The sequence below is a fragment of the Myotis davidii genome, unplaced genomic scaffold (genome assembly GCF_000327345.1).
Source record: "Myotis davidii unplaced genomic scaffold, ASM32734v1 scaffold2551, whole genome shotgun sequence".
Taxonomy (NCBI): Eukaryota; Metazoa; Chordata; class Mammalia; order Chiroptera; family Vespertilionidae; genus Myotis; species Myotis davidii.
In genome coordinates, this window is record NW_006283140.1 from 4435 (window position 1) to 19339 (window position 14905).

General features: G+C 40.5%; 1 protein-coding gene across 2 annotated transcripts in view; it reads left to right on the forward strand.

The window, feature by feature from the left end:
- Positions 1-6118: 6118 nt before the first annotated feature.
- Positions 6119-14905, forward strand: part of OGT (O-linked N-acetylglucosamine (GlcNAc) transferase) — a 49634-nt gene continuing 40847 nt past the window's right edge. Inside the window, exons 1-3 of one of the 2 annotated variants that reach the window (XM_006753456.2) lie at positions 6119-6387; positions 9157-9337; positions 10131-10374. In XM_006753456.2, coding sequence (XP_006753519.1) covers positions 6351-6387; positions 9157-9337; positions 10131-10374 — 462 coding nt within the window. In that variant the 5' untranslated portion in view covers positions 6119-6350. The remainder of the gene's footprint in view (positions 6388-9156; positions 9338-10130; positions 10375-14905) is intronic. The other variant, XM_006753457.2, reaches the window with a different exon arrangement.

Consider the following 14905-nt stretch of genomic DNA (forward strand, 5'->3'; position numbering starts at 1 on the left):
CCTGCAGGCGCAGGAGGGGAAAGTTGGTTTCCTCCGTCATGGAGGCAAGCAAGCCTCATGTTAGTTTCAAGCTGCCTGGTTGCCGGCCGCCATCTTGGCTGTCAGTTAATTTGCATAGCTCGCTGATTAGCCAATGGGAAGGGTAGCAGTCGTACGGCAATTACCATGTTTCTCTTTTATTAGATAGGATATACATTTGGGTGCTTCTATATTGGGTTCATATATGTTTACCAGGGTTTATATACTCTTTTTTTGGGGGGGGGGGTTATATACTCTTGTTGGATCGTTCCCTTTAGTATTATGTAGTGACCTTTGTTGTCTGTTGTGATGGCCTTCATTTTGAAGTCTATTTTGTTGGATATGGGTATTTCTACTCCAGCTTTTTTTTTTCTTTACCATTTGCATGGAAAAATTTTCACCATCCTTTCCCTCTCATCTTGTGTGTGTCTTTTGTTCTCAGATGTGTCTCTTGTAGGCAGCATATAGTTGGGTCATGTTTTTGTATCCATTCAGCTACCCTATGCTTTTTAATGGGAGCATTTAATTTTTAGGTTATTTACATTTAAGGTCATTTTGATTTTATTTTTATTGATTACAGAGAGGAAGGGAATGGGAGAGAGAGATAGAAACATCAATGATGAGAATCATTGATTGGCTGCCTCCTACTGGGGATTGAGCCCGCAACACCGGCATGTGTCCTTGTCCAGAATCAAACCCAGGACCCTTAAGTCTGCAGGCCAACACTTTATCCACTGAGTCAAAATAGCTAGGGCAAAAATCTTTGAAAAAAATATATACATTTTTTATTTCAGAAAGAAATGCGAGGGGGAGAGAGAGATATAAACATCAATGATGAGAGAGATCATTGATTGGCTGCCTCCTGCATGCCCCCTACTGGGGATGGAACCTGGATCTTGGGCATGTGCCCTCGAAGGGAATGGAGGCTGGGACCCTTCATTCCACAATCCAGCACTCTATCCAGTGAAGCAAACCAGCTAGAGCTTAAGGTTATTATTGATAGGTACTTATCTCTTGCCATTTAAATTCTGTATGTCTAGTTTTCTCTCTCTATTTCTTCTTCTCATTACAGAAGTCCCTTTAGCATTTCTTGTAATGCTGGCTTGGTGGTGGTGTACTCCTTTAGCCTTTTTTTCCTTTTTTTGTAAGGGAAGCTCTTTATTTGACATCTATTTTGAATTATAGCCTTGCTAGATATAGTCATCTTGGTTTCAGATCCTTGCTTTCCATTACCTTGAGTACTTCTTGCCAGTACCTTCAGGCCTGTAGAGTTTCTGATGAGAAATCAAGTATGAGCCTTATTAGAGCTCCTTTGAAGGTAACAGTTTTCTTTTCTCTTGCTGCCTTTAAGATTCTCTCCTTGTCTTTAATTTTTGGCATTTTAATTATGATGTGTCTGGGTGTGGGCCTGTTTGGGCTTCTCTGTGTCTCCTGAACCTATGTGACTATTTCCTTTATCAAGTTAGGGAAGTTTTCTGCCATTATTTCTTCAAACACGTTCTCTATCCCTTTCTCCCTTTTTGCCTCTTCTGTCACACCTGCTATTAGAATATTGTTACGATTCACATTGTCCCACAGCTCCCTTAAGCTGTCCTCCTGTTTTTTCTTTTTGGTTCTCTGATGAAGTGATTGTTTTCAACCCTGTCTTCTAATTTACTGATTCGATCCTCAGCTTCCCCTAATCTGCTGTGTATTCCTTTCAATGTGTTCTTTATTTGTGCTATGCCATTCTTTTATTTCTGTTTTCATAGTTACTGTGCTGGGCTGCATATCTGGCACTTCGGGCAGGTGGGGCATGCTGTCCTAAAACACATAGATAGGAAGGTACTGACATCAGGCCAGGCCTTGAGATATGATCTCATAGCCCCTTCCCAGGATGCAGGCCTTCTTTCTCAGAAGGCCCGGAAGTCTCATTCCAAATTTGGGAGACAAAGGACTGGAAAAAGTATAAATAAAAGGAGTTTCCTCCATATTGGAAGACCAGAATTTGAAAGACACATTTTTCTCTGGGCCTGTGCAGAATTTAATAATAAAATGTAACTCCTATAGTTGGCACTGCAGTTCAACCTCTGCTTCGGCAGGGTTATGTAACTGTAGTTGCTGGCCAGCTTAATAAAGACTCCTAAATTTTGATTTGAGTCCCTGGTGGTCTCACCTGGGAATCTTTTTAAAATCCTGATTTCTGGGCCTCATCCTCCAGAAATTCTGTTTCTTTGTTACTAATGTTGTGGCCCCACCCCATAACAAAGAAACAGAATTTCTGGAGAATGAGGCCCAGAAATCAGGATTTTAAAAAGATTCCCAGGTGATTCTAATGTGCAGCCAAGGTTGCGAACCACTAGTCTGTAGACTAATAGGATTTTGTCTTGAATTGCCCTGAAGCAATCATCCACAGGTGTGGCAAGAGTTCTTTTCAACAGGGTGGTGCAATTGCTTGTGCCTGGAATTCTTATTCTCAGTCTCTTAGTGGGCCTGAGCAACTCCACACAGTGTGGCAAGGTGTTTTCCAATAGGGTGGAACAATTGTCTCCCCCCCACCCCCATGCAAGTTGTCTGTATAGCTGCTATACATTTGCCGCAAATGCCTGCATGAGAAAGATGACCTCTGCAGCGTGAGGGAATGACTCAGCACAGGATACCTGGGTGTCTACCTTCTGAGCTCTAACCCCAGAGCTCCTGATCCTGGCTTCTGCTCACACAGTTCCAGTCCACTCTGCTCTCTCTCTCTCTCTGCAGGAGCACAAGTTGGGTAGCTTCATAGGGAATTTTGTGCATTGGCCCTTTAAGAGGATGCCTGAATTTCCAGCTGTCTCTCCCTGGCAGACAGCAACCCTGCTGCTTTTCACAGCCAGATGTTATATGGGTACCCTTCTCAGTTCTGGTGCTTTCTTCTGGGGGGCCCAGCTTGAGGATTAGACCACAGAGTTCTCAGTGGCAACCCCCACAGCTGAGATATCTCTCCAGAACTTCAGTTGCCAGGCCTTTTGTGCCTCTGTCCCTCCTACCAGTTTCTGTGTGGTCTCCACTTTTGGTCCTAGGTTATCAGGGCTCTCTCCAGCGAGTCTTCCGTTGATAATTCAGGAAGTGTTTATGTATTTTAGTTGTAATTCCAGTTTGTTCCTGGGAGCGTGTCTGAGCAGCATCCACTTACTCCGCCGCCACCATTTTTAATCTCAAAATCTGTTTTTTCTTTACTTTTATTCAGGCTCAAAGATTTCTGGAATGTTTGAAAACTAAATTCCTTCTTTAAGCCTAGTTACCTAATCCAGAGGCACGAATCTCTCCCCCAAACATCTGGAGAGACTGTGGTGCTACATGTACGCATTTTTTTCCAGTTTCTTTTAACGTTCGGAGCCATTTTCAGGCAGCGGCGGTGGTGGTGACAAGGCCAGAGCTTGTCCCTGCTCCCTGGCTTGCCCAGCGGGGCGACTACTGCCCAATGTGGGTTGTTTTAAGGGACTACATTTGTGCTAATTTGTTATACAGTAATAGAAGGTGCATACACCACTACGGTGGCAAACGTTGGGACTATGGTTGAAGCAGTGGCTAATTTATTTCAGATGATTCTTAATTTAGAATTGTTGCATGTACTAGTAAAAGGGGCTGGAGTGGGGGAACAGAATAGGTGGTGAAGAGAACATCTCCTTCAATGCTCAGGTCAGGCCTTCTTTGTCATAGTCCTCCAGCCTGAAGGGACTCTTCCCTCCCTAGATATTAATAGACAGTAATGTACTTTATCACCTAAATCAGTGGTTCTCAACCTTGGCTGCACATTAGAGTCACCTGGGAAATTCTGTTTCTTTGTTATGGGGTGAGGCCACATTAGTAACAAAGAAACAGAATTTCCGGAGGATGAGGCCCAGAAATCAGGATTTTTTAAAAGATTCCCAGGTGATTCCAATGTGCAGCCAAGGTTGAAAACCACTGACCTAAATGATATTCATCTATGCTCTAGTCTACTGGCTTTTTGAACCTAATTGGGCTTCAAGTTCCTTGAGGACAAAAATCTCATTGATTTTGTGTCCTCCACAGTACCTTACTCATACAGATGTAAATATGACTTGATTGGCTAAAGAAGGTGCATGTGTCTGATGAGTAAGTTCTTCAAACTACACGCTCCAGATGGTATTACTGGAAGGGGACTGGAGATAGTTCTTGAGACTCCAACAGGGGCTTTTCCTTATTATCCACTGTGAGCCCCACCACCCAGTTTTCCACAGCAGCAAAATGTGTCATAACATTCTCCAACTCTTCTCTCAGGATAAGGACCACAAATATGGATAGCCCAAATAGCCTGCCTGACTGGGAACATGACCTGGCATTGAACAACAGTTTAACTTAATTAGCTAGCACCCATTAATCAATATGGCCTAAACATCTGCCAGTGGAATCTGAGAAGTCTGTTCTAAAAGAAAAGCTGAGTTTATTCATCACAGATGGGGCACTTGTGAGGAGGTGAGGGAGGGAATGCCTTAACAGTTAAATAAAATTAAGAGAAGAGGTTGGTGCCCAATTTCCAGGAGAGTTTGTGTAGTGTATGTGATTGAAAAAATATCAATATTAGCAATTTTCTCTGTGCTCATATCCATTATTAACAGTTTGTGAACTGTCTCAAAGAAATTGAAGGAGAACTCTCAAAGAAATTGAAGGAGAACTTAAGGACTTAGGTATTTTTTAATGTGGTCACATGGCTAGGTAATATAAACGTTTTTGAATAAAGTAACTGACTTGGTTTCTTAAGGATTTTTTTAAATAATTCTTTTTTTAAAAATATGTTTTTATTGATTTCAGAGAGGAAGGAAGAAGGAGCGAGAGAGATAGAAACATCAATGATGATGCAAGCATATAGGCACACAGACAACAGGGGGGTGAGGGCATGAGTGGGGGGATGGGGGTAATGTGGGGATAAGGACACATATGTAATAACTTAATCAAAAACTTAAAAAAGAAACATCAATGATCAGAATCATTAGCTGCCTCTTGCACAACCCACACTGGGAGGATTGAGCCCACAACCTGGGCATGTGCCCTTGACTGGAATTGAACCCGGGACCCTTCAGTCCGCAGGCTGAAGCTCTATCCACTGAGCCAAACTGGCTAGGGAGGTTCATAATAATTTCTTGCTGATTTGGCAAGTTACCAGAACAAGAGATGAGGTATAAATACTAATCTGACAAAATGTCTACACAGTGGACTTGAAACTGCAGGAGGATCATAAGAGCTAATTTGTTCAAGGAACTTGTGGAGGCAATTCCGATTTAATGTAGAGGTGTGGTTTAGGTAGATAAGCAAGTGAATTCATTTATCATTGTTGCACTGCCTTGAGCTAAATGAAATCACCAATTGTGAGGATTTGCAAAGCTATTGGATGGAAATGAAGTCACAACTCACAAAAAAGTCATGAATTTTGAGGAATATGAATCATCCTTAATATTGTTATGGCTGTGTTTGGAGTGCAAATTCTCAGCATGTCAGTGAGTTAGGAAGCAGTTTGCCTTAATACTGTGGGCAGAATTATCTAAATACCAAAATGATTTTGAAGTTTTGGGCTGAATGACGGAAATCTGAGATGTTTGCATTCATTTGGCCCTGTGAAAGGACCAGTCTTTTTTCATCAAAGTACTGAAATCAATGGTTGAAGTCAGAATTAAGACGTGTTCAAATTGGAATCTTTAATCCCCATCGTTTTGAACAGTTCAGTCTTTGAAATATAACCAATTTATATTTACTTGCTCTATTAGGCTTGTAACTGTCCGTTTTTGTAGGAATAAAGTTGATTAAACTTTTGTAGATTCCTTTGGCATTTATGTTATCGTCTACCTTCTTGGCTAAGTAATAGACTGTACCACTTTGGCAAACATGTATTAGTCACGTGAGTTTCTTTTTAACCTTCCGCCTCACTGTTAAAAAACTTAGCACTCCTGCTCTAGACAGTACCCTAACCCCTAGCCAAAACTAAAGGGCTACTCCATTGCGCCCTCCGCACAATCTCGTTCGTCGCAATGGACCCTGCGCGGAAGGTTACGCGAGAGCTGCTAGTCATTTTGTAGGTGCGCTGTTGTCCCGCTCCTTCCGCGCTGGTACTTGATTGTAACAGAAAGTAGTTCCGGTCCGTGTTGTTTCGGTGGAGGAGCCATCGCCGCCATTTCAAGACCGTGAGAGTAGATGGCTAACCAGAGTTCCTAAGGTTCGGAGACTAAGTGCTGCCTCCGCTCAAGCCTCCCAAAGCACTGGTGCGGGAGCTGCTCTCTCACTCCTACCTCTAGAAACATTGCAAGTAGTGGTGGCATTGCGGGACACAGCACACCCTTCTTGCTCTCAAGAAGCTCCAGATGGCGTCTTCCGTGGGCAACGTGGCCGACAGCACAGGTACCGGTGGTCGTACTACCTGGGCAGACGCCCTGTTGTTGTCTTGCGCCGTTCTCTGCCTCTCATCCCCTGCCTTCCCTCCAGCCATCCCCATGACATCAGTGCATTGCTGAGCTTACCGTCGTCTACCAGCATCTAATCGGGGTTTCCGCTGTCGTCTGCTCCGCAAACATTTCCTCTTGCTTCCCCCGCTCTTTGCTTCCTTTCTTGCTTTTCAGTCTCACAAAGGTCCTAGCTTTCCACGCTCTCGGGACGCTTCTGTCACCAGTGCACGCTTAGAATATTTCGGAATGGACTGCGTTGGAATGCTCGTCCTTTGACTCCCCGTCGCTACCGTTTTCTTACTAAATTTAGCTCACGGCCTCTCTCTTCCCCCTTTTCACATCCCTCTTCATCCCCCTTACTGCCCTTTCTCCATAGCCCGATTTGGTCCTCTTGTCAATCTAGGGCTGGGGTGCTAGTCTATGTAATCATATCCTCACTTTGCATCACCCAAGGATGAGCAAAAGCTCCTCGGTGTGCTGCAAGTCACCTCAAGAAGAGGGGACATTGAGAAGCACCCCCTGGGCAGTGCCTTACTGGTGTTCCTTCAGTTGAGCAGCCCCAATTTAGATTGGAAATTTCCAGGGGTTCCTTTTGCCAGCGCGCAATTCCACCAGCTGCCCCAGCCTGGATTTCCCATCCCGCGCTCCCTCCCCTCCTGCGGGGAACCACACCCTTTCCTTCGTGCTGTGGCCAGCCCTACGCCCGCTTCCTACCCTTGGGGAGAAACCACCCGTGCCGGTTCTTTGGCGTTGACCACCCTGCGGGCCGAATTCTTGCTTTGTGTTACTTTCTCCCTGTATTCCTCCGCCGCCGCCTCTGGGTCTTCCATTCCATTCTTGAGCTCGGTATCTCTTTATTCATAGGGTGCGTATTTTTTTTTAAGTTTTCATCCTGCTTGAAGAGTTTGTAAAGCAACTGGAGTGTTAGCTGCCCCTTTCGACAATTCAGTCGAGATCATTTGGTACTAAAAATAAGAAAACAATCAAATTATAGGAGTGTCCTTCAGCTGCCTTTCCCTATTGAGGCTGTTTGGGGCGGGTGGGGGAGGGTGGGGATTGGGCTACAATTCTAAGCTTTCCCATGAGGTTCTTTTTTGTTGTTTTCTTTTTGTTTCGCAATTGAGATCTGTCCGGGATTTTATTTAATGTGTTTGGGGATTGTGAAGTAAGTAGTAGGCGAATCTTCAATCGTATTTTATCCATGATTGTAGGTAGTGAAATTAATAACTAGTATTCCCCTCCCTCCCAGGGATTTTTAAGATTTAAGGTTTCCCTTTTTAATGTGTTATTTTATTTGAGGGAGTTGTCATTTCAAGTGTTAAATAAGTGTCTTTGAAAAGTTGATAATGTTTTGAAATAAGGAGCTGAGAAGGTCTAGAGACTTGTCTGAAATGTAATTTTCTAGTTTAGTTAGAGCTACAACATCCCCCAGATTTGGATGCAGGTCTTTCTGCTTTGTGTTCTGGTCAACTGTATATTCTCTTCAGGAAATTGACTTTGCTTTCCTGTACATAGATCATTTGTCAGCTCTAATGATTGGGGGATCTTGTCTCTAATTTGAACTGGTTACTGTGACATTGGTAGAATTTAAGGAATTTGTACATGGTTTCCCATTGTAACCATCTAGTGAAATTCCAGCAATGTATCACTGTTTAAAGTATTAAGTTGAGACTTAGATGTGTTCCCCCCCCCCTTCCTCTGGGCTTTATCATTATGTATCTGAATTAAGTCACTGTAGTAGACACAGCAAAGTGCTTTCATTTATTATTCATTCTGTTGCACTTTGTCAAATGATTTTATATTTTGTTTTCCTATTCTTTAAAAACAATTGCAGCATTAGGTAACTACTTGATTTATATAGGGTTATTTGCAATTTCTTAATCCTTTAGTTAATGTCAGAGCTCTTTGGAAAATGCCAGTGTTAAAGCAGCATGGATGGAATTTAGCTAATTTGGTTTCATCATGAGTATGGGATGGTAGAGGAGCAATATAATCTTGGGTCTTTATTTAAAATGTTTGATGACCCCTTTAAATATATTTGCTCTTGACAGATGAATTCATTTTATCAGCTGTTTTAAAAATAGCACCTTGACTTTCAGTCCCCCACCTTATGCTTGTTTCTGGTATTGCCCTTAATTTAAACAAATTAAGTTGTGAAGTATACAAAACGTCACTAAAATGTTGAGTTTAAAAACACATCTTGTGTCCCCACCAAGTTAAGAGATAGTTACCAATACTCCTCCCTCCCTGAAATCCCATCTAAAACATTCGAGAAAGTATTAAGTTTCCCAGTATGTTATTCTGACATTATTAAACCATTGTGACCTTGCAAATCATGTTTTGTATTTTGTTTCTATATGTTAACTGTAAAGAATAATGTTTAGTAAATTAGTGAATCTTTAGATGCTACTTCTGATTTGTAACTTAAAAATGCAAAATATTTATAGCCATAAAATTTAATACTATTTGAAAGCAAATATTATTTGAAAGCAAATATTTCTATGTACTCTGGGAAAGAAAGTTAATAGATCAATTCTAAAATGTCACTTCTGCACCTGATGTTAATTATGTTAATAAATAATGTGCAGAACACTCTAGTGCTTTACATAGTTTCAAGCGTTTTCATTTTTAAGTTTAATAGACCATGTTTTTACATTTTTTTGTTTGCATTTCTAACTTTTTGTTTTCCCCCCTCCTTCCCTCAAATGTTTTGATGATTCTCCAGAACCAACGAAACGTATGCTTTCCTTCCAAGGGTTAGCTGAGTTGGCACATCGAGAATATCAGGCAGGAGATTTTGAGGCAGCTGAGAGACACTGCATGCAGCTCTGGAGACAAGAGCCAGACAATACTGGTGTGCTTTTATTACTTTCGTCTATACACTTCCAGTGTCGAAGGCTGGACAGGTAGGAGATGGGGTACCTTCTGGTGATTGCTGCCTCTGGTGCTGAGCTTGAAAAATAATACTTAAATATTTGAACTTGAAATGTTTCCAATACTGGGTTTCAACTGAGCCACCGATGCACATCTGTGACATGCCCAGCTGCCAGTTTTTCTCCCTCCCTTTGTGGTGGTGGTTATGTTATCAGTATGACTACAGACCTTTTCTAGATTTTTTTTCACTAACTCTGCTGCTTTCTTAGCTCTGTTCAGGTAATAAATATTCATAGTATACATCTGACCTTCCAGCCTCACCTTTGTAAGATGTGTCATCTTGAAGGACAGAATACTCAGAAATGATGCTGTATATGCTGTGGTAGGAGGTTCTTAGTTGTAAAGACCATCATTAAGTTACATGCTACTTTAGATAATCAGTTGAATTAATCAGTTCTTATATCCTTTTAATAAATTGTCATTCTGGTTTATTTAGACATTAAAAGGTGTGTACCAACAAATGGAAAATGAGACTCATGCACATAGCATTTTCATTCTTGATCTTAATGATCGTGGTTTACAATGTGGCAGTTTGGGAATAAGACTCTAGTAAGAATTTTATCCCTTAAGGAAAAAGAGCATTCCAATTTGAAATCTGAATACCTGCACATTTGAAAAGAGTTGATTTCCAAAATTTTCCTGTGTGCTAGTTTAAAGATAATGTTATTGTTACATAATTAGCAATAGCACATTGAGCTGTGTATGGGCCATACCTTCTTTCTCTAACATGCATACCCCTGCATCAACACTTTTCGCCTTTTTCAGATCTGCTCACTTTAGCACTCTGGCAATTAAACAGAACCCCCTTTTGGCAGAAGCCTATTCGAATTTGGGAAATGTGTACAAGGAAAGAGGACAGTTGCAGGAAGCAATTGAGCATTACCGGCATGCATTGCGCCTCAAGCCCGATTTCATCGATGGTTATATTAATCTGGCAGCCGCATTGGTAGCAGCAGGTGACATGGAAGGGGCAGTACAAGCTTACGTATCTGCTCTTCAGTACAATCCTGTGAGTACAATTTTAATGGTTATTGTTTTCCCTTCACAAAAGCCCAGAAAGAAGTACAGTTTGATACCTCAGAGACTAAAATAGGTTTTTGTGTGGAATAAAGTCAAGAGTTTAGAAACGTTTGTCTACTCAAAATGGTGAAATTGCTTTGATCAGATCTGCATCATGTTTTTTTAAAATTTGTTTTATCTAGCAAGTTATACTAAAAAGCATAAAATTACCCTAGCCGGTTTGGCTCAGTGGATAGAGCATCGGCCTGCGAACTGAAAGGTACCAGGTTCAATTCCGGTCAAGGGCACATGCATGGGTTGTGGGCTCGGTCCCCAGTGAGGGACTTGCAGGAGGCAGCCAATCCATGATTCTCTCTCATCATGGATGTTTCTATCTCTCTCTCCCTCTTCTTTCCTCTATGAAATCAATAAAAATATATTTTTTTAAAAAGCGTAAAATTATCCTTATTGCAAGAAACTCAATTTTTATAGTGCCTGTAACAGTACAGAACATACGACATTGTTTTTGGGGTTTTGATTAAATTTGGATAAACTCTGATAGGTGTTTGCAACAGTTAATTGGTTTTCAAGGAATAGTGGATGAAGGGCTTTAATCTGTAATATAAAATAGTTACCACTAGATGCCAATATGTGGATCAGTGACATGAGAACTAGGCTGCAAAATTCGTTCCTCAATATCCTATTCTCTTTCAGCATAATAAGAAATGGTAGAGTTGAAGTGATAGTGTCCACCCCAGGCTATTGGATAGTTCTTAAGTTCTTTTTGGTGAAAATTGCAGATGTTTTCTGGGGACACAAGAGTAAGACTTGCCCTCAGAACTTTTGATGTGGTTAGGGATAGAAGATAGATAGAAACTTAAGAGGTAAGTGATAAAGAGAGGAATGGAAGGAATCCAGAAAATTTTAAGAATACATTTCCAAGCTGTGTTGTCAACATTTAGTTTTGCAGCAACCCTGGAAATGGTTTATAATGAACTGTTAAAGCTACCATTTATTGAAAGTTTATTCTGTGCTCGACACTGTCAGTTACTTCAGACGTTGTTGATCTTACATAATGCTCACAGTGAGCTTCAAAATAGATTATGTTTAATTTTACCAATTAAAAAAATCCAGACTTGGGTTATGTAATTTTGGGGGGATCACACAGCTAGTAGTGGTGAAGGGGATATTAAAACCTGAGCCTGAATAAAGCAAACATTCAAGAGAGAAGAAATAAATGATAACAAGGGGATGATGTGCCCAGAGGGCATGCACCCCTCAAGGCAGCCCCAGTTGAGCACAATTTGAAAACCATTGATTATATCCTGCTCTCACTTAACCCCTATTTTACAGGTGAGGAAACTGAAAGCTTGATTTAGTAGTTTGCACAAAGATCTGAAATCACTTTTTCTCATGACATCTATTAAGTTATTTTTTCAGTTAATTTTGAGAGTGTTAAATTAAATTTTTTTTAATTCAGCCTAGCCGGTGTTAGTGGATGGGCATTGACCTATGAACCAGGAGGTCACAGTTCAGTCAGGGCACATGCTCGGGTTGCATGCTCAGTGTTGTTCAGGAGTCAGCTGGTCAATGATTCTCTCTTATCATTGATGTTTTTCTCTCACTCCCCCTTTCCCATCCTCTCTGCAATCAATACAAATATATATTAAAAAATTAATTGTTTTTTGTGTGGATACAGTGAAAAGTCTCTCAGCTTACCCTTCTTGGAGGTAGCCAATGAAACCAATTTCTTGTGTATTCTTTCAGAGATATTCAACGCATATATATGTAAATTTGAGTGCATTTTGTAATTTTTTAAAAGGATAATTCGAATTTTATTTGTATCTACCTTTGACATGTACAAAAACTCTCAGCTCCCCACCTCCTGCATTTTGTAATTTTTATTACAGTACTACCCATCTAGTTACCCACCAAAAATGGTGGCGAACCATGTCGTATTTGCTGCCACTGAGGCTTGGACCCTGTTCTTGCCAAGGCTCAAAGCTCACTTGTGCACCTAGTTGTCACAGTTAAGTTCTTTATTAATCAGGGTTGGTTTCACCCTTCACTTGTTTATTGAGTGTAAGCTCACGTGTGCCCTCTTACACAGCTGTGGCTCCAAACATCTTGAACTTTGATCCCCTTGGCTCAGGTTTCCAGTTACCTACATGTGTAGTACAGCATTGCTGCTCACAGTATACCAGACCGGAGGAGTATGATGAGGAGGGAAAACTGAAGTGGGAGACAGAACCATGCTTTTCAATATATAACTTGTTAATAGGAAGCTTATCATTATGCCCTTCCAAAGAAGTAAGATAGCACTAAAATAAATCATGGGACTGCCCATTGAAGGCATTGAGGGAAGGCATTGAATAGCTATGTATTCCCATCTGGTCCAGTTTCTACTAGTGGAAAGTGCTGCTTTATTTCTCTGTCTTTGCCAGTAAGAATGAAAAAGGGATTGTACAAACTGCCGTGATTTCACCTAAATATACCATAGTGATCATTTTTCAATGCATTGAAAGATAACTAGTCTCAACTAGATTTCCTGTCAGATGCCTTTGTCAGTTCAGTACTGACATAATCTTGGAGTCTGTTCTAGATTGTGTGATTGTTGGCAGTGCATTTTTGGCCTGAATCATAGATGTATTTGGCATTCTATGAAAAATACTTGAATAAACTCAGGTTATTTTGGTTTTGCAAAAGTAAAATGTTAAAAGTAGTGATCTTGGTAACTTGTTTTCAGCAGTGTTTACCTTTTTTTTATTTTGGTTAATCTGCACCTGGGGGTATTTTTTCCATTGCTTTTTAAATTTAAATTTTATTTTTTAAAATCTATTTTTATTGATTTCGTGGAGATCGAGCCTGCAAACCAGGCATGTGCCTGTGACTGGAATCAAACCAACTGCTCTATACACTGAGCCAAACCAGCTAGGGCTTCATTGCTTTTATTAGAGAGAGTAGAAGGGAGGGAGAAATGTAGGAAGGGAGGGGGAGGGGCAAAGGGAGAGGGAGAGAAACAGAGAAACATTGATGTGAGACACATCAATTAGTTGCCTACCACATGCAGCCCTGAGACCGGCCTGGGATTGAATCTGCAACCCAGGTATGTGCCCTTGACCTGGAATCGAACCCAAAACCCTTTGTTGTAAGGGTTGTCACTCTAACCACTGAGAGCACCGGCCAGGGCACTGTTTATCTTTTTAAGTTAATGGTATGTCAATTTAGAAGTTATTATGTGACTTGATTATAGAAATTACTTTTAAGAGAGCTATTTCATATTTTTACATTTTGAATTATCTCTTATAATGTTGGATGATTTAATAATTTCATTAAAATTTTAGTCCATTGTATATGAAGGTGTTATTGTAGCTGATGATTTTTCACATAATGGCTCACTAGAGCTGCCCATACCTTATGATTCCTTTTATGAATTATGTGTAAAATTGTCCTATTGGCTATTTATAATCCTTAGTTGCTCTAAGTAGCTCTGTTTCTGAATCTATTGGTTGGTAAACCATTGCTTCTGATTTGATTGTGGATGCATAACACTGAGAGCTACAGGCATGCTGACCATCATGTATTACTGTCACATTAAATGTTACTATCATGTTAATTTTATTGTCGCTAGCTACACTGTATATTTCTATATATTTCTATTCCTCTCTGTCTGCTGTTTAAGTTTGCCATGCAAGTGTCATATTTAAACAACAGTGTGGTGGTTGCCAGAGGATCAGGGGGGTTTGGGTGGTGTGCACACAGTACAGAACAAAGATCTTGTAACATAGAAATCACCTGAAACTTATATGATCCTATTAACCAATGTCACTCCAATAAATTTAATAAAAAATAAGTAAATATTTGAGTGCTTATTGTTTGTACAATGCTTTGTTAGGAATTGGGGAGATGAGTTGGGAAAAGTTGTGGATTATATTACGAGAGACTATCTGACCCATAAAAGATAAAAGGTGTGAGCTCCTTGGATGATTATCGTTAGAGAGTACTAATCAGAAGATTTTCTTGAGTGCTTAAACCTAAGCATTCTGTAGGAAGGTAAATAGCAGTAGACTTCCTTAGCTGAAGTGGTGAGTCAAATATGAAGAAGTGAGTGAGGTAGAGGAAAGTCAATTGGAAGATTTAGAATGAGTAGAGAGGGTGAGGAGTTTGAATTTAATTTGATAGGCAGTTGAGAACTGTAGGTTTTTATCAGCCTGATTTTACTTCATGTGTATATGTGTATATAAATGGTGGGGGTGGAGTGGGGTCCTAGGAGGAAACAGATGCTATCTTAGGAGGGGCGGATATGCAGGACATTTTTACTCATTTTCATTTCCTTAACATTCATTCTATTTTCCCTTGTCTACAATGCTCTCCTCCTTTGTCCATTAGAGTCCTACTCATCCTTTAAGCCCAGCTTAGATTTCTTTTTGAATTCATTTACTTCTCTAAAATTCTTTACCACCTTGTGGGCATTTAATATGCCTTGTCTTTCCACATTAGATTGCAATCCCCTCTAGGGTAAAGATTCTATTTTCTTTTCC